Source organism: Microcaecilia unicolor, chromosome 2, assembly GCF_901765095.1.
Source record: "Microcaecilia unicolor chromosome 2, aMicUni1.1, whole genome shotgun sequence".
Classification (NCBI taxonomy): Eukaryota; Metazoa; Chordata; class Amphibia; order Gymnophiona; family Siphonopidae; genus Microcaecilia; species Microcaecilia unicolor.
This window is the reverse complement of record NC_044032.1, coordinates 153,131-171,061: the sequence shown is the minus strand read 5'-3', so window position 1 is coordinate 171,061 and position 17,931 is coordinate 153,131. Positions and strand designations below refer to the sequence as shown.

At 44.7% G+C, this 17,931-nt stretch overlaps 1 protein-coding gene across 1 annotated transcript in view; it reads right to left on the bottom strand.

Annotated features, from left to right (window-relative positions):
* LOC115461761 (C-type lectin domain family 4 member M-like) overlaps positions 1 to 17,931 on the bottom strand; it is a 73,520-nt gene that overhangs the window by 34,895 nt on the left and 20,694 nt on the right. The window contains exons 4-5 of the mRNA XM_030191806.1: positions 9,229 to 9,377; positions 5,170 to 5,261 (exon numbers count right to left, since the gene is read on the bottom strand). Of these exons, the coding sequence (XP_030047666.1) occupies positions 5,170 to 5,261; positions 9,229 to 9,377 (241 nt within the window). The remainder of the gene's footprint in view (positions 1 to 5,169; positions 5,262 to 9,228; positions 9,378 to 17,931) is intronic.

Below are 17,931 nucleotides of genomic sequence, written 5' to 3'. Positions count from 1 at the left end.
CCCGTCTCATCTTCCGCCAGGGTCGCTTTACTCATACTACCCCTCTCCTCAAGACCCTTCACTGGCTCCCTATCCGTTTTCGCATCCTGTTCAAACTTCTTCTACTAACCTATAAATGTACTCACTCTGCTGCTCCCCAGTATCTCTCCACACTCGTCCTTCCCTACACCCCTTCCCGTGCACTCCGCTCCATGGATAAATCCTTCTTATCTGTTCCCTTCTCCACTACTGCCAACTCCAGACTTCGCGCCTTCTGTCTCGCTGCACCCTACGCCTGGAATAAACTTCCTGAGCCCCTACGTCTTGCCCCATCCTTGGCCACCTTTAAATCTAGACTGAAAACCCACCTCTTTAATATTGCTTTTGACTCGTAACCACTTGTAACCACTCGCCTCCACCTACCCTCCTCTCTTCCTTCCCGTTCACATTAATTGATTTGATTTGCTTACTTTATTTATTTTTTGTCTATTAGATTGTAAGCTCTTTGAGCAGGGACTGTCTTTCTTCTATGTTTGTACAGCGCTGCGTATGTCTTGTAGCGCTATAGAAATGCTAAATAGTAGTAGTAGTAGTAGTAGTAGCTTCATTGCATGCCCCCTAGTTCTTGTGCTTTTGGAAAGTGTAAACAAGCAATTCACGTCCACCTGTTCTACTCCACTCTTTATTTTATAGACCTCTATCATATCTCCCCTCATCCGTCTCTTTTCCAAGCTGAATAGCCCTAGCCATATTAGCCTTTTCTCAAAGGGAAGTCACCCCATCCGCTTTATCATTTTCGTCACCCTTCTCTGTACCTTTTCTAATTCCACTATATCTTTTTTGAGATGTGGTGACCAGAATTGCACACAATATTCGAGGTGTGGTCGCACCATGGAGTGATACAAAGGCATCATAACATTCTCATTTTTGTTTTCCATTCCTTTCCTAATAATTCTTAACATTTTATTTGCTTTTTTTTGCCGCCGCTGCACACTGAGCAGAGGGTTTCAAAATATCATCAACGATGACACCTAGATCCCTTTCCTGAGCGGTGACTCCTAATATGGAACTTTGTATCACGTAGCTATAGTTCGGGTTCCTCTTTCCCACGTGCATCACTTTGCACTTGCTCATATTAAATGTCATCTGTCAATTGGATGCCCAGTCTCGTAAAGTCCTCTTGCAATTTTTCACAATCCTCCTGCGATGCACTAACTGTTGGCACAGTAATTGGGACTAACGATACAGGTGACAGGATGAGAAAAATAAGAGAAACCCATCTTATCTTTAACCTTTGTCCATTCCTCTCTTAAAGGCACCTGTATTACTTTTACCTTTATTGTAACCTCTCTATTGGGGTTCCCTAATTTCCCTTTTTTGATAGTATCCTTCAAGAATATGTAAGAAGCATCATTGATACAATGGAAAGATTCAGAAGAGAAAACCCACATAAGAGGAGGTACTAAAACAGAATCCTACAGGAAAAAGCTCAGTCTGTATAAAGATAAAGGATGTGATACTGGTCATATAATAATAAGAAATGAACAGATAAGTACGTATGTAAGAAGAAGACCGTCACCATAACGGGGTGGAGAGGAGAACATCTGTTGTATATAGTTGGCCATCTGGCTGCAACAGTTGTAGCTGTACCTTCATCAGCTGAAGGACAGAAAAGGATCTGGTTTCTGGTGTAGTCTTTACTGGTATGTGATAAAAGCAGTTAGCTTAGCAGGGTTTCATTAATGTATGGATCATTTCCTTAGAATGTGGTAAAAGCAGTTAGCTTAGCAGGGTTTCATTAAGGTATGGATCATTTCCTAAAAGAAAAATCCATAAGCTATTATTAAGATGGACTTTTTTTTGCATCGCAGTTGCTTTCACCATGGAGCAAAGCTTTGCACAGAGGCATGTCTAACCATGATATTTAATGTAGGAAGTTTGACCAGTATATATGGCCGATTTGCACACACAGCTTGATTAATGAGCCAATCAGTGCTAATAATTGACTACTTACATCCAGTTGGCATTAATTGTCCTTAATTTGGAGTTAGGTGTATATAACATTCTATGATGATGTCCGCGTAACACCTATGGCTCGAAATTTCTAGGGAGCGTGTTTAGGAGGGCATTTTGGGGCCATTTCTTTGAGTTACGAGCTTTATTCTATATACGGCATGTAACGACGTTTTCATTTCCATACTCTGTAAGCCACATTGAGCCTGAAAAAAGGGGGGAAAATGTGGGGTACAAATACAATAAATAAATAAATAAATAAAAGGTTCTGGTTTCTGGTGTGGTCTTTACTAGTATACATGCTGATGTTTGATTTTAGACAGCACCAGCGTTTATGCCTTGCACTCCATGAGAATTCTGGAGGCACATCTGTATACGTCAATTTGAAGACCCCTGAAGAAGGCCGGTTGATCGAAACACGGACCGTCTAGGGTGTTAATAAACTTTTTCGGTGCTCTTACTCTTTGTGGTTTCTATCTGGTCTATTTCGGTTTTTCTCCCGCTTTCTTTGTTGTTTTATGTGTTTTGCGGGAGACCTGGACCTTCTTTTTGTTGGTTTTCTGGTGTGGTCTCCCTTATTGAATGAAGTGTGGTCTGATGTAGAGCTTGCTTGGTCTTACCAGGGAAATCCTGGTCCCGCCTTGGTCCCACAACCAAGAATAATAGTGTCCAGTCTCTTGTCTAGATATTTCAGGCATAGTCTAGACCACCTTAGAGCAGGGGCTACAATAATCAAGGGGTCTCCCTAGTCTTTACCCTTCCCAAGCCCGAATGAAGAATCATGGGCAAGAAGCATTTTAGATCAGCTGGTGTCATTTTTAAATCTTAATGACAGATTGAGATGAAGGAATAAAGGAACTGTGTTCTCTTCTTCCCCATCTTCTGATTGATGACTTTGGAAGGCATTGAAAGTAAGGGTCTGGGGGAAGGGGGGGGAGATTTGTTTTCATTTTGTCAATATGGGAGCAATGACGACCTTAAAGCTTTCAAACAAGGTAGAAAAAGTGACGACCAAAGCCAGAAGGATGCTTGGGTGCATAAAGAGAGGCATGACCAGCAGGAAAAAGGAGGTGATAGTGCCGTTGTATAAGTCTCTGGTGAGGCCTCATTTGGTGTACTGCATGCAGTTCTGGAGACCACACCTACCGAAAGATATAAACAGGACGGAGTCAGTCCAGAGGGTGGCTACGAAATTAGTAAGCGGTCTTGAATGCAAAAATGATAGGGACAGGCTTATGAACCTCAACATGTATACGCTGGAAGAGAGGAGGGAGAGAGGACACATGATAGAAACGTTTAAATATCTCAAGGGCATTTATGTACAGGAAGAGAGCCTTTTTCAAATGAAGGAGAGCTCTGGAATGAGGGGGCATATGACAAAGTTAAGAGGGAATAGGCTTAGGTAGGAGCAGGTCTTTTTTGAGGGGGCACTGAGTACCGGCATCTTTTCCATTATCTGCTAAAATTGACCCGTGGACCTCCAAGTTTTAATAAAAGAGCTCAGCTCTACACACCAATTCTGCCTTGCCATAGATTCTTTGACTGGTTGCAGGGGGCCTGGCTATTGTGGGGTGGGTCCCTCAGTGATCACACTACCCCCGAAGGGTGGCCTGGCATTTGAGTACCGGCACCTTTTTTGCTAGAAAAAACTCACTGCTTAGGAGTAACCTAAGGAAGTATTATTTCACAGAAAGGGTGGTGGAGGCGTGGAATGGCCTCCTGGTGGAGGTGGTGGAGTTGAGGACTGTTCCAGAATTTAAAAAGACATGGGATAAGCATGTGGGATCGCTTAGGAACAGGAAGAATTAGGGGTTACAGAGGATGAGGCAGACTGGATGGGTCATATGGCCTTTATCTGCCGTCATGTTTCTATGTTTCTAATCTAGCCTTTAAGGAAATAAGCACTCTTCTCAAATAAACTGATTGCATTAATTTGTACCTCACCTCACCTCCCACTACTCCTGTCTATCCCAGTTAATCCTAGCCCTTTACCTTTTTCCTCCATACTTCAATTATCTAGCTTAAATAACTGAAGGCCTCTATTATCAAGCCACGCTAGCGGTTCCTGTGCGACAATGCCGATGAAGCCCATTGAAAATGAATGGGCTTTGTTGGCTTTACCACACCAGGGACCGCTAGAGCGGTGTGATAAAAGAACCCCTAGGTATTTAATTACATCTGCTCCTAACTCAATTTTTACTGGTGTAACATTATATGATGTATCTTACTTTCTGTTAATATATTTGGAACATGTTCTTGCTTTTCTAATTGTTACGTAAGCCACGTTGAACCTGAGTTCTACTTGGGCTAATGCGGGATATAAATGCCATAAATAAAAAGGGGTAACACTGTTTGGAGGTAATGCATACTATTCACGAACCCTGCACACTGTTTGCAAAAAGAACAGACTCTTTCAAAAGGTTGTGGCTCTTTCGAAAGAGTGTGCGCTAATGATGCCACATGGAAACAACACTAAACCTCATGTTTTCCTGATCGTTTTCATTTGCTAATGACATGAAACATGGGAAATACCTTTTCAAAGACATGCACAGGAGGGAGGGAGCTGCGGCTGAGTAGCTCCACAGCTCTTTAATTCTACACTTGGGGTGAAAGGATATTAGGGCACGTTGGGGTGTGAGAACACTGAAGAGGCTTAGAATTTGGGTTAGAAATGCTGATCTGCATCTGAGGGAAACTAAGGGGTCCTTTTACTAAGGTGAGCTGTAAAATGGCCTGCGCTGGTCCATTTTTCAGCACGTCTGCAAATAAGCCCTTTTTGGGGGCTGAAAATGGACGTACAGCAAAATAAAAATTGGCGCGCGTCCATTTTGGGTCTGAGACCTTACCCACTACCCATTGGCCTAGTGGTAAATTCTCATGTGTTCACCAGGCGGTAATATACAATGCCAATTAACGTCCGGTTAGCACTGTGCACCAGAAAATTTGCGGCGTGCTTAGTGAACGAGCGTAAAAATAAATTTACCACCCGGGCCACGTGGTAGCTGGGCGGTAGTTCAAAATTGATGCACTAGGACACGCGTACACACCTACGTGGCTTAGTAAAAGGGTCCCTATGATAACCAGTACTTTCACTTTGGTAGTTTACATGGTCCACATCAGAAACAGCATCTTGGCATGCAAGATTTTGTAGCATATAACCCTAGTGTACAAGTTTACCTTGACTTCGTTCCATCTGGCCAAATCCAGTTTCCTTCTGAACTCCACAAACCAACCCAGTAATAATCAGGGCGGGAGATATTTATGGATTCCTGGAATTAAAAAGCAGATTGAAATGAGTCTTCATTGCTTGCACCCCAAGGAAGAAAGCATCTCAGGCCCAGTCACTACAGCCCTGATTTACTCAAAATCCAAATTGAAAAAACATTTCAAGCATGAAAAGAGTTGCTGGCATCCTCAGATAAATAAAAATGACTCAGAGGTTCTGCACATCATATAAATATTGTGTAGACCCTCTTTACCTGGCTTTTTAGACTGGTCCTGGCTATTAATACAAATGCATTTTATCAGCCTCACTTAAATGTTCGGAAGCCTCATTAGCCCTTCATAAGGTTTCACAGCCACCCTCCTCCCAAAAAGTACTAAACATTCATCAAAACCATTCAGCGCATACAATCCTAAAAATCAGGCATTTTCTAAAAAAAAAGACAACACCCTCTTCTTACCCTCTTTTAACTCCTACAAGCCCATTCCCACCTATAATCATCATTCTGGTTATTTATTTATTTATTTATCTTGTTACCTGACCAACGATTTGGATCTTGCAAACCATCCAAAATGGGATTTAGACGTCATATCGAAAATTTTCCTTTAAGTTTTCAACTAAAAATTCATTTTAATTTAGGAGATTAAAGTTATGCATTTGCCTAGATTTTTGCGTCTAATTTATGAACCCTAGTGCTCAAAATCAATGCTAAACTCCCAGCTACTGCATTTTCTCTGTCCTAAACCCATCCTAATGCCACCCGCTTTTTATGCTCCTAAATGTATCTGTTTAATTTTCAGCCTGCAACAGTCAGCATTTCTTGAAACATAGGCTGCTGTGGACAGAATTAGGTCCAAATATCGAATGCCGGGCCATATCCAGGCACCAGCATTGATTATCTGTGGCTAATTATACTAATGCTGCCCCAGCTGAATATCAGCTGGGATCTGCATAAAAGATACAGGTGTCCTCTGCCCTCTGTTCTCCTCCCCCCCCCCCCCCCCCCCCCCCCCATGATCCTCATCCACCTTCCTTTCCACTGCTGACATGGTGAAGGGACAATCTAGTCCCACCCTGGCTATCTCCACCCACTCCCACTCCCGTATACCCTTCCTGAGTCTACCTTGTAGAGTCCTGGTGGTCTAGTGGGATTCTACAGACAGGAAGGGATAGCATTAGGGGAGGCAAACATGGGCCCCACAGCTCCAGGGACATCTTTTCCCCTTCTCCCCACCACAGTTTGTCTCCTCCTCCCTTCCCCTCACCTTCCCAATCGTCTTTAAAAATGTATTTCCCTTCTCAGAGGGTCCTGGCATGGCAGGCATTCTGACAAGCTGCCTGCGGCTGCCCCCAATCTTTCCCTCTCTACCACAATCCTCCCCCCTCTGATGCAACTTCCTGTTTCCTCCTAGGTAGATCGCAACAGAGAGGGAAAGCTTTGGGGTAGCATCGGGCAGCTTGTGAGGATGGCTGCTGAGTCAGGGCCCCTCTGAGAAGGGAAATAAATTTTTTAAAAGACTGCATGGTGAAGGGAAGAAAGGGAGACAAACCGTGATAAGGAGAAGAGTAAGTCAAGCCTCATCTCTGGCCATCTTCAAATCTAAGCTAAAAACCCACCTTTTCGATGCCGCTTTTAACTCCTAAACCTAAACCTAACCCTTCAACTGTCCCCTATCCCTGATATGTCCTGTCTGTCCTAACCCTTATCCCTTACTTGTCCTATCTGTCTGTCCTAATTAGATTATAAGCTCTATCGAGCAGGGACTGTCTATCCATGTTCAAGTGTAAAGCGTTGCGTACGTCCGGTAGCGCTATAGAAATGATAAGTAGAAGTAGTAGTAGCAGTAGTAAGCAATGCCCAGACCATGTAGTAGCAATGCAGGTGGCGAGATCAGGGGGAGGGGGCAGGAAGGAGAGGAGATCAGGGACCCACTTCTCAATTTCTGCCCTGAGCCCCACCATGTCTAAAACCGGCCCAGCAGACAGGAGCAATGCTCACTCGATCATGCCCATTGCAGCTCTTCTGTACAAAATGGCCATCGTGATCTCTAGTGGAAGCCATTTTGTGCAAGGAGTTGCAATGGACAGGAGTGAGTGGGCATTGCTATTGCCTGTAGGACCCCATTTGATCACCTGGACTCTACAAGGTAGGCCCCATGGGGTGGGAGGGGGTAGGGGTTGGCCTGGAGTGGGTTCGGTCAGCACGTCATGACATCAGAGGTGGGAAGGAAGGGGATCAGGATCACAGGGAGGGAGGGAGCACCATTAAGCTGATAATGCAACCTGAAGGCTAATTGGTCACTAGGAGGCCCTTTTACTAAGGCTCGTAGGCGCCTACGCGCATCCAACACGCGCCAATTTGGACCTACCACCTGGCTACCGCGTGCCCTGGGAGATAATTCCATTTTTATCGTGCATCCGATATTTTTTATTTTCTACCGTGTGGCGCTAACCGGGCGGTAATCGGCATTGTACAATTACCACCCAGCTAATGCGTGAGACCTTACCACTAAGTAAACGGGTGGCGGTAAAGTCTCATGCCCAAAATGGACGTGTGCCAATTTTTATTTTGCAACACGTCCATTTTTGGCCCAAAAAAAAGGCCTTTTTTGAAGGCGAGCTGAAAAATGGGCCTGTGCGTGTCCAATACACGTGCCTACAAGAGCGCAGGCCATTTTTCGGCGCACGTAAAAGGACCCCTAAAGTACATGAACTACAGGTATACACTGCACTGTACTGTGTGTGACAGCTGATGAACTGGACGAGTAGAAGGAGGAATGATCTTGTTATTTAATACTTATAGTTAGTGCATTTTTCTAGCAAAAAAGGTGCTGGTACATAAGTACATAAGTACATAAGTAGTGCCATACTGGGAAAGACCAAAGGTCCATCTAGCCCAGCATCCTGTCACTGACAGTGGCCAATCCAGGTCAAGGGCACCTGGCACGCTCCCCAAACGTAAAAACATTCCAGACAAGTTATACCTAAAAATGCGGAATTTTTCCAAGTCCATTTAATAGCGGTCTATGGACTTGTCCTTTAGGAATCTATCTAACCCCTTTTTAAACTCCGTCAAGCTAACCGCCCGTACCACGTTCTCCGGCAACGAATTCCAGAGTCTAATTACACGTTGGGTGAAGAAAAATTTTCTCCGATTCGTTTTAAATTTACCACACTGTAGCTTCAACTCATGCCCTCTAGTCCTAGTATTTTTGGATAGCGTGAACAGTCGCTTCACATCCACCCGATCCATTCCACTCATTATTTTATACACTTCTATCATATCTCCCCTCAGCCGTCTCTTCTCCAAGCTGAAAAGCCCTAGCCTTCTCAGCCTCTCTTCATAGGAAAGTCGTCCCATCCCCACTATCATTTTCGTCGCCCTTCGCTGTACCTTTTCCAATTCTACTATATCTTTTTTGAGATACGGAGACCAGTACTGAACACAATACTCCAGGTGCGGTCGCACCATGGAGCGATACAACGGCATTATAACATCCGCACACCTGGACTCCATACCCTTCCTAATAACACCCAACATTCTATTCGCTTTCCTAGCCGCAGCAGCACACTGAGCAGAAGGTTTCAGCGTATCATCGACGAAATGACAGGCCACCCTTCAGGGGTGGGAGTGATCACTGAGGGACCCACCCCACAATAGTCAGGCCCCCTGCAACCAGTCACAGAATCTATGACCAGATGGAATTGGTGTGTAGAGCCTGAGCTCTTTCATTAAAACTTGGGTTCCATGGGTCAATTTTAGCAGACAATGGAAAAGGTGCCGGTACTCAGTACCCCCAAGTACCCCCTCAAAAAAAAGCCCTGCTTATAGTAGGATGAATAAAGGTGAAAGTATTAGCCCAAGGTCACAGAAAAAGGAAGTAAGAGAAGCATTAAATGGAGCACCCAAGAGTTCTCCCGATTCTCACATATAATCACTAAATATCCCTTTCTCCCCAGAGCACTTCATATGTGACGTCCATAGCCGACACCTTAAAGGAATTCACTTTTACCAGGTCTCTTGAGTTCTTGAGTAGAGCCAGTTGAGAAGCCTTGTCCTTACAGTCCAGATAGCTGGAGCTCCAGTTTTTGGACTCATTAGATACAAAGTAACACATTCCTTTCCAGGGTTTCCAGTTCTCCAGACAGTACTCATATCGATCTGTATGTAAAGCAAGATACATCAATTAATTTTGGAAGTCAGACTGTTAAACCTAATAAATTTAAAATGTCTCCCTTCTGAATAGCTAAACTTTTCCAACTAAAATCTCAAGACACATAGAATAACCTAGACATTAAGGAGATGGCTCTGGAGGCATTTCTGGGGCAGGTTTTGATTTGAACGGTAATAAATAGAAGATGATACCATTTTCATTGGACTAACAATATATTTTTTGATTAGCTTTCGAAGGTAATACCTTCTTCAGACCAGAAATGAGCAAATGTTGAGAAATATCAGTATAAGTGAAACACAAAAGCATTATTATTATTATTAACATTTGTATAGCGCTACCAGACGCACGCAGCGCTGAACACCTGATATAGAGAGACAGTCCCTGCTCAATAGAGCTTACAATCTAAAAATAATACAGACAGACAAGACAATTAGGGGCGAGGGAAGTACCGGGTGAGAAGAAACAAGGGGAGGCAATTGAGTAGTAGCTAGGAGCCAAAAGCAGTGGTGAAAAGGTGGGTTTTCAGCATAGATTTGAAAACAGGTAGAGATGGAGCTAGACGTACAGCATTGCAATGACTGTCTCACAGGTAGAGGGTGGGGTGGATTAGGTGCGAAACAGTGAGAGCAGGGTGGGTGAGAGACAAGGAGAGATGGATGGCTGATAGAAAAGTGACAAAGGAGTGGAGGAGCAATCCAGAGGTGGCCGGTTCAAATCCCACTGCTGCTCCTTGTGATCTTGGGCAAGTCACTTAACTCTCCATTGCCTCAGGTACAAACTTAGATTGTGAGCCCTCCTGGGACAGAGAAATATCCAGAGTACCTGAATGTAACTCACCTTGAGCTACTACTGAAAAAGGTGTGAGCAAAATCTAAATAAATATTCTAGAATTCTAAAGAATAACAAGATTTCATGCAGAATCTCAGAGTAGCAACACTCCATGTAGAACCTGAAAGAGTAACAAAATTCTTTGGGGGGGGTGGGGGGTGGAGAAGTGCACTAGTGGTTAGAGCACCAGTCTTGCAATCCAGAGGTGGCCAGTTGAAATCCCACTGCAGCTCCTTGTGATCTTGGGCAAGTCACTTAACCCTCCACTGCCTCAGGTACAAACTTAGATTGTGAGCCCTCCTGGGACAGAGAAATATCCAGAGTACCTGAATGTAACTCACCTTGAGCTACTACTGAAAAAGGTGTAAGCAAAATCCAAAAAATAAATAATTTTAAGGTTTATAGTGGGATAAAAAGTCCAGATCTTTGTTAAGTCCTGCCTGGTGGGTGTCAAAATATTTCATCATTTTGACTTCAAAGGTTTATGTTCTTGGATTGTCTTAAAAGTTCCCATTTATTTTGGATCTTGGTTAATTGCACATCCAAGAAAGAAATAGCAGAATACATCAAACATCTAATCTACAACAGAAGTTTGAATATATCAATAGTGTGGAAGGCTTTTTTGTGAGGGAACTCCTTTAAAGTGAAATTTTTGTATTGCTGTAGCTCTTTACAGAATTTTGACGTCATTGCGGAAGTGAGGATGGGGGAAATGACATGTATATAACAAGGAGAAGCCTTCCGATGTTCAAAGACGCCAAGAAGAGGCATGAGGCATTACTCGTGGTGAATGTGAGAAGCTTGGAAATTGGAAGCATTGTTCAGCCCTTGAAACAGCCCGGTTGCAGCGAAACAGGGTTCTCCTGTTGGGCTCATGATCACCGGATACTGGGGAATAGAATACAGACCGGTGACACCAAGATTACTCAAGCTAAGTGATATATGAAAGTGTATTTCACCGCATATATGGCGTAGATATCAGCCTCTACCTTATTGTATTGCTAAAGGTGTGTGTACAAGTATTTCATGAATAAGAAGAGTGGAGCTTTTTTTGTGAAGACTAGTGATTGAAGAGGAGTTCTCTAAATTTTGAAAGGTGTTCCTTTAAAGAGATTTCTCCATGGTTTCTGAAGTCTTTTTTTCTCCACATTTTTTCATGAATATACGTGAATTAACACCTGCAATACAGGGTTTCATTTAGTAGAATTGTGGAACAATTATTTTGATATATATTCTACTTATTTCTTCAACGTATATTAGTGATTTCAATTACCCCAATATTGACTGGATAAATGTTACATCAGAGAGTGCCAGGGAGATACAATTTCTAGATGTAATAAACGACTGCTCCTAGGAGCAGCTGGTCCAGGAACTGACGAGAGGGGGAGCCATTTTGGATCTGGTCTTTGATGGCATGCAGGGCATAGTGCGAGAGGTGGCGGTGTTGGGTCCCCTGGGAAACAGTGATCATGACATGATCAAGTTTGAGCTACTATCTGGGATGAACCCGCAGGTAAGTGAGAGGAGGATAATATGTACAGAGGGTAAAAATAATAATGCAGAGTAGAAGAAAGAGAGAAAGGATTAGGAGTCAAGGGAAGGAACCAGACGCAAACTTAGAGAGCTAGGGGGGAGAAGTGATGGACCTGAGGGAAAGGAAGGAAGAAATGATGGATGTAAAGGTGGAAGGGAGGGAGAAAGATGTTGGACCACATAGGCAGGGATGAAGGAATAGAGGGGAAGATATTTTGGAGCAGAGGGGCAGGGAGGGAGGGAAGAGAGAGGAAGAGTGTTATGTTTGGTAGTGAGCCCTAGGACCAAGGCTAAGGCCTAGGTTAGACTAAATCCCTTTTACACATGGAATTTCAATCCACAGGGATTCCAAGATGTGTTTTGTTTCCTGCAGAATTTTCAATCTATTTGATTCAAGGCTCTCATTAATATACAATGCTACCCCTCCACAAATTTGGTCCACCCTATCACTGTGATATAATTTGTAGCCCGGTATGACAGTGTCCCACTGGTTATCCAGGTCTCTGAGATGTCTATTATATCTAATTTTTCATTTAGTGTAATATATTCTAACTCTCCCATCTTGTTTCTTAGGGTTCTGGCATTCATATATAGACATTTCAAACTATGTTTGTTGTTCCTATTTACACCATGCACAGTACTTGACAGCAGGGGCGTATCTGCGTGGGGCCTCAGGGGCCTGGGCCCCCGCAGATTTTGCCCTGGACCCCCCTACCGCCATCAACCCTCCCCCGCTGCCGTTCTTACTTTTGCTGGCGGGGGACCCCAACCCCCGCCAGCCGAGGTCTGCTTCCACCTGCCGCTGCCGTAAAAACTTCTTCTTCAGCCGGCGGGGGACCCCAAACCCCCGCCAGCCGCCCCGCGGTGTTTAAAATTCATCTTCGGCCTCCGTGGCCGTGCTGCTGTGATAGGCGCTGTTGAAATCCACTTCGGAGTCTGACGTCGTTGTACGTTGTACGTGCTGCGACGTCAGACTCCGAAGTGGATTTCAACAGCGCCTATCACAGCAGCACGGCCACGGAGGCCGAAGATGAATTTTAAACACCACGGGGCGGCTGGCGGGGGTTTGGGGTCCCCCGCCGGCTGAAGAAGAAGTTTTTACGGCAGCGGCAGGTGGAAGCAGACCTCGGCTGGCGGGGGTTGGGGTCCCCCGCCAGCAAAAGTAAGAACGGCAGCGGGGGAGGGTTGGCGGCGGGAGGGGGGTGGAGAGTCATTGGTGGCGGTGGGGGCTCGGCGGTGGGGGCTCGGCAGCGGCGGCGGGGCTAAAATGTGCCCCCTCCCTCTGGCTCTGGCCCCCCCTACCGCCGGAGTCCAGATACGCCCCTGCTTGACAGTATTAATTTGCAATCTTTTGTCTGATTTTTATTTTCATTTAAGGTCACCTGATGTACTACGTTCTCTTTTGCAATCTCACTATCGGGATACCCTATCTTCCCTGTTTTGATGATATCTTTGAAAGATACCTTATCCAGAACCATGCGCTTTTGAGTGACTGTCGGCCTTCCACCAGTTTCTAGTTTAAAAGCTGCTCTATCTCCTTTTCAAATGCCAACGCTAGCAGCCTGGTCCCACCCTGTTTTACCTGTTATTGTCTGTTAATTCTCCATCTATTTTATATGGTTCACTGTTCAAATCTTGTGACAATAAACCTATTAGTTATTGGCTCTGATGTCCTGGACTGATTAAGAATTCTGTTGGGTCTGTGAGTGCTTTCCAGGAACTATGGGACCACTGGGAGTGTGGCTCCAGTAACCTAGAAATCGCCCAGAGGTGGTTGTGACCCAGTCAGTGGGAGGAGGGTGCTAGTGTACAGCATAAGCGGCAGGTGCAGGTGGACCTGAGCTGTGCTGGGGGCAGACCCTCTAGGTGGCTACAGGGTTAGCCCCAGGCAGGTGACTAGGCATTTTGTGATAGGTGCTTTCATGTTTTTGAATATATGTTATTTGTGGCTAATTTCATTATCTTTGAAGTGTTTGTTGCCCTTTTCTCAACTTGTGTTTTCAATAAAAATATTCATCTATAAAGATAATACAATGATTAAAAATGTAATTATTGGAGGTCACGTGATGCTAGGCGACGGGGATGACGCCGCTTGTTAGAGCTCTGGGTCCCCTCGGATAACAACTTCCCCTAGCGCCGTCTAAAACCATTGAAAACCCCACAAAAAGTAAGGGAAGAGACCGGAACACTCACGCAGTAGGTAGCTGCAACGCCAATCTGCAATACGGTCGGAATGGCCGCAAAAACAACTCGGAAAGAGGGAGCTCGAAGCTGCGTGGGAGAGGGCAAGATGGCGGAGGCTAGCGTGACTGGCGAGTCCATGAGTTCTGCCTGGGCAGCAGAGATAGCAGCAGAGGTCTCAGCCTTGCTAGAAGTATCTGTACACCGAAAGCTTCAGAAAATATCCGATCAGATTGGGCAGATGGATGAAAAGTTGGAAAGTCTGCGCACTGATTTGACGGGATTTCAGCAGAGGATGTCAGATGTAGAGGACCATTGTCAGCAATACGAAACCCAGCAAAAAGATTTGAAAGACCGGCTGGAAAAATTGGAAGCAAAAGTCGAGGATCTGGAAAACAGATCGCGACGGAACAATCTCAGGCTGATTGGTTTGCCAGAGTCGATACGAGAAGTGGAGTTAGCGGGGTTCCTAGAATCATGGCTGCCCAAAGTGTTGAATATACCGAAGCTGGAGAAGGCGCTGAAGATAGAGCGGGCACACAGACTGGGGAGAGCAGGTCAGAACACGGAGAGACCAAGAGTGGTAATTTGTAAAATACTCAATTATGCACACAAGCAAGAAATATTGAGGGAATGGAGATTAAAAGGCAAGATATTATATGAAGCCCGCAGCGTGCTCTGTTTTCAGGACTTTTCGGCCACAGTGGCAGGCCCAGCGCCGACAATTTGCTGAAGTCTGCAAACGCCTCTTTGAAAAGAAAGCTCGTTTTGCTTTGATGTTTCCAGCAAAACTAAGAATACAGCATGAGGGCAAATCGCATGTCTTTAACTCACATGTAGAAGCTTTAAAGTTTGTCAATCAAATGCTGGAGTGCGGGGGAGAAGAGAGTGAGCAAGCACAATCAAGGGGTCAGAGGAGCCCATAAGGAGAGCAGTTTGCTGAAATAGCAGAAGAAGACGGCAGCGGGTGATAAAGTGGAATACCCAGAGTCAAAGGGAACTTGGACAAACATCAGATGCTAGTTGCTAAAAACTCTGAGTCACACAGGGATATTTGAGATATATATGCTGAGAAACTTAGGGTTACAAGTTGGGTAAAGTATAAAGAGGAGTTGAAAGTTTGAATTTGTTTATTATGTTGGTTATATCAGTTCACAAGCAAATGAGATATAAAAATATTTGCGTAGCAGGGAACAGCAGCATAACCTGGAAGATGGTGCTGGGGGGACGAGGGGGGACAGGGACGTGACCTGTTCTCTTGCGAGAACGGCAGTCTGGTCCTTTGGGAGCAGCATGAAGGAAGGGGAACAGGGAAGGGGAGGAGGGGAGGGAGGGGGGAGGAGGGGAGCAGGGGCTTTCTGTTTTTTTTGTTTTGTTTTGTTTTTTTTCTCCTTTTACTTATTCTTTCTGTTCTGGTAACACTGAGAGGGTGGAGGCAGGAAGCAGGTGGATGTGGCGTAGGGGGAGGCACCCAGGGGCTGGGGGGTGTGTCCTCACTTATAAGATATGTGGAAGGGAAACATGCCGATAAGCATGTGGTCTGGGAACGATTAAGCTAATTTCTTGGAACGTGGGGGGGATTTCATCACCCATTAAACGCACCAAAGTCCTGCAGGCCATGCAGCGGCATAAAGCGGATGTGGTCTTTCTCCAAGAAACACACTTAACAGCAGAGGAACATAGTAAATTTCAGAAAGGTTGGGTGGGGGAGGTGGTGGGGTCCCCGGCGAAGGGGAAAAAAGGGAGTACATAAGTACATAAGTAGTGCCATACTGGGAAAGACCAAAGGTCCATCCAGCCCAGCATCCTGTCACCGACAGTGGCCAATCCAGGTCAAGGGCACCTGGCACGCTCCCTAAACGTAAAAACATTCCAGACAAGTTATACCTAAAAATGCGGAATTTTTCCAAGTCCATTTAATAGCGGTCTATGGACTTGTCCTTTAGGAATCTATCTAACCCCTTTTTAAACTCCGTCAAGCTAACCGCCCGTACCACGTTCTCCGGCAACGAATTCCAGAGTCTAATTACACGTTGGGTGAAGAAAAATTTTCTCCGATTCGTTTTAAATTTACCACACTGTAGCTTCAACTCATGCCCTCTAGTCCTAGTATTTTTGGATAGCGTGAACAGTCGCTTCACATCCACCCGATCCATTCCACTCATTATTTTATACACTTCTATCATATCTCCCCTCAGCCGTCTCTTCTCCAAGCTGAAAAGCCCTAGCCTTCTCAGCCTCTCTTCATAGGAAAGTCGTCCCATCCCCACTATCATTTTCGTCGCCCTTCGCTGTACCTTTTCCAATTCTACTATATCTTTTTTGAGATACGGAGACCAGTACTGAACACAATACTCCAGGTGCGGTCGCACCATGGAGCGATACAACGGCATTATAACATCCGCACACCTGGACTCCATACCCTTCCTAATAACACCCAACATTCTATTCGCTTTCCTAGCCGCAGCAGCACACTGAGCAGAAGGTTTCAGCGTATCATCGACGACGACACCCAGATCCCTTTCTTGATCCGTAACTCCTAACGCGGAACCTTGCAAGACGTAGCTATAATTCGGGTTCCTCTTACCCACATGCATCACTTTGCATGTGGGTAATGTGTTAATGTTGTTTAGAAAAGGGCTGCAGTTACAAATAAAGTCGGTTAAAAGAAGTAAGGAGGGTAGGTATGTGCTGGCTGAGGTGGAATGTGGAAGTACCAAGTACATTTTTTGCAATGTATACACACCTAATGTCTTTGACCATAAATTTTACAAAACTTTAATAGAACTGCTGAGCCCCTTCCAGGAGGGCAATATTGTACTTGGAGGAGATTTTAACTTGGTATATAACCCCCAGATGGATAAATGTAGTTCCACAACTGCTCCATTAAGCAATTGTAAAAGAGGCCTGCCCTTTCTCTGCTCGACTCTGGATTTAATTGATATATGGAGAGTACTCCATCCGACACACAGAGATTACACGCATGTATCTAGGGCACATTTGACACAATCCCGTATTGATTACTTCTTGGTTTCTAGTGGCCTGTTTGCAAACATACCAGCAGCAGAAATAGGGCCATGTGAAATATCAGACCATTCAATTATATATATATACAGCTGCAGGTGTCTAGAAATGGGGGTGGAAGGGGTAGTTGGAGATTTCCTTTTGAATTATACCGGGATCCGCATTTTAAGGAATATATAAGGGAAAAATGGAAGGAATTCGAGGAGCATAATAGGGGTCACCAACAGCAAACAAGTTTATATTGGGAAACAGCAAAGGTGGTAATGCCTATAGGGCTCGAGCTAGGAAAATGAGGGATAAAGAAATCCTCCGTCTGGAAAAAGAAATTAGAGCTAGGAGGGTGCGATTTGGTGAGATCATAACGGAAGAACAGAAAAGAGCACTATTGGCATCTCAAAGGGAGCTGAATGAATTATTACACCAGAGGGCTAGGAAGTCACAAATTTATTACCAACATCAACTCTTTCAGTACGGGAATAAGGCGGGTACTTTGATGAGTAGGTTAGTGAAGGGGCAGAAGGGGCCTTCTAGGATTCTGCAAATCAAAGATGGAGGAGGGCAGATAATCTGGGAGACTAGAGGGATCATAGGAAGATTTTGGGACTATTATAAGGCATTATATGAGGAACCGTCAGATATAATTCCGGATAGCAAGGTATACTTGACCAACCAAGAGTTACCTAGGATTTCAGAGCAGCAATCGGTAATACTGAATAGCCCTATAGAGGAGGGGGAGCTGATGCTGGCATTACAGCAAAGCAAAATTCATAAAGCGCCGGGACCAGACGGGTTTAGCATGGCATTTTATAAGCTGTTGCAGGAGCAAGTGACAAGTCCTTTGATTAACCTCTTCAATGATATAATAACATCAGGAACCCTGTCAGATCGGCTAAATGAGGCGAAAGTAATAGTATTATTAAAACCCGGTAGGGATGAGAGGGAAGTGGGGTCCTACAGGCCAATATCTCTGTTGAA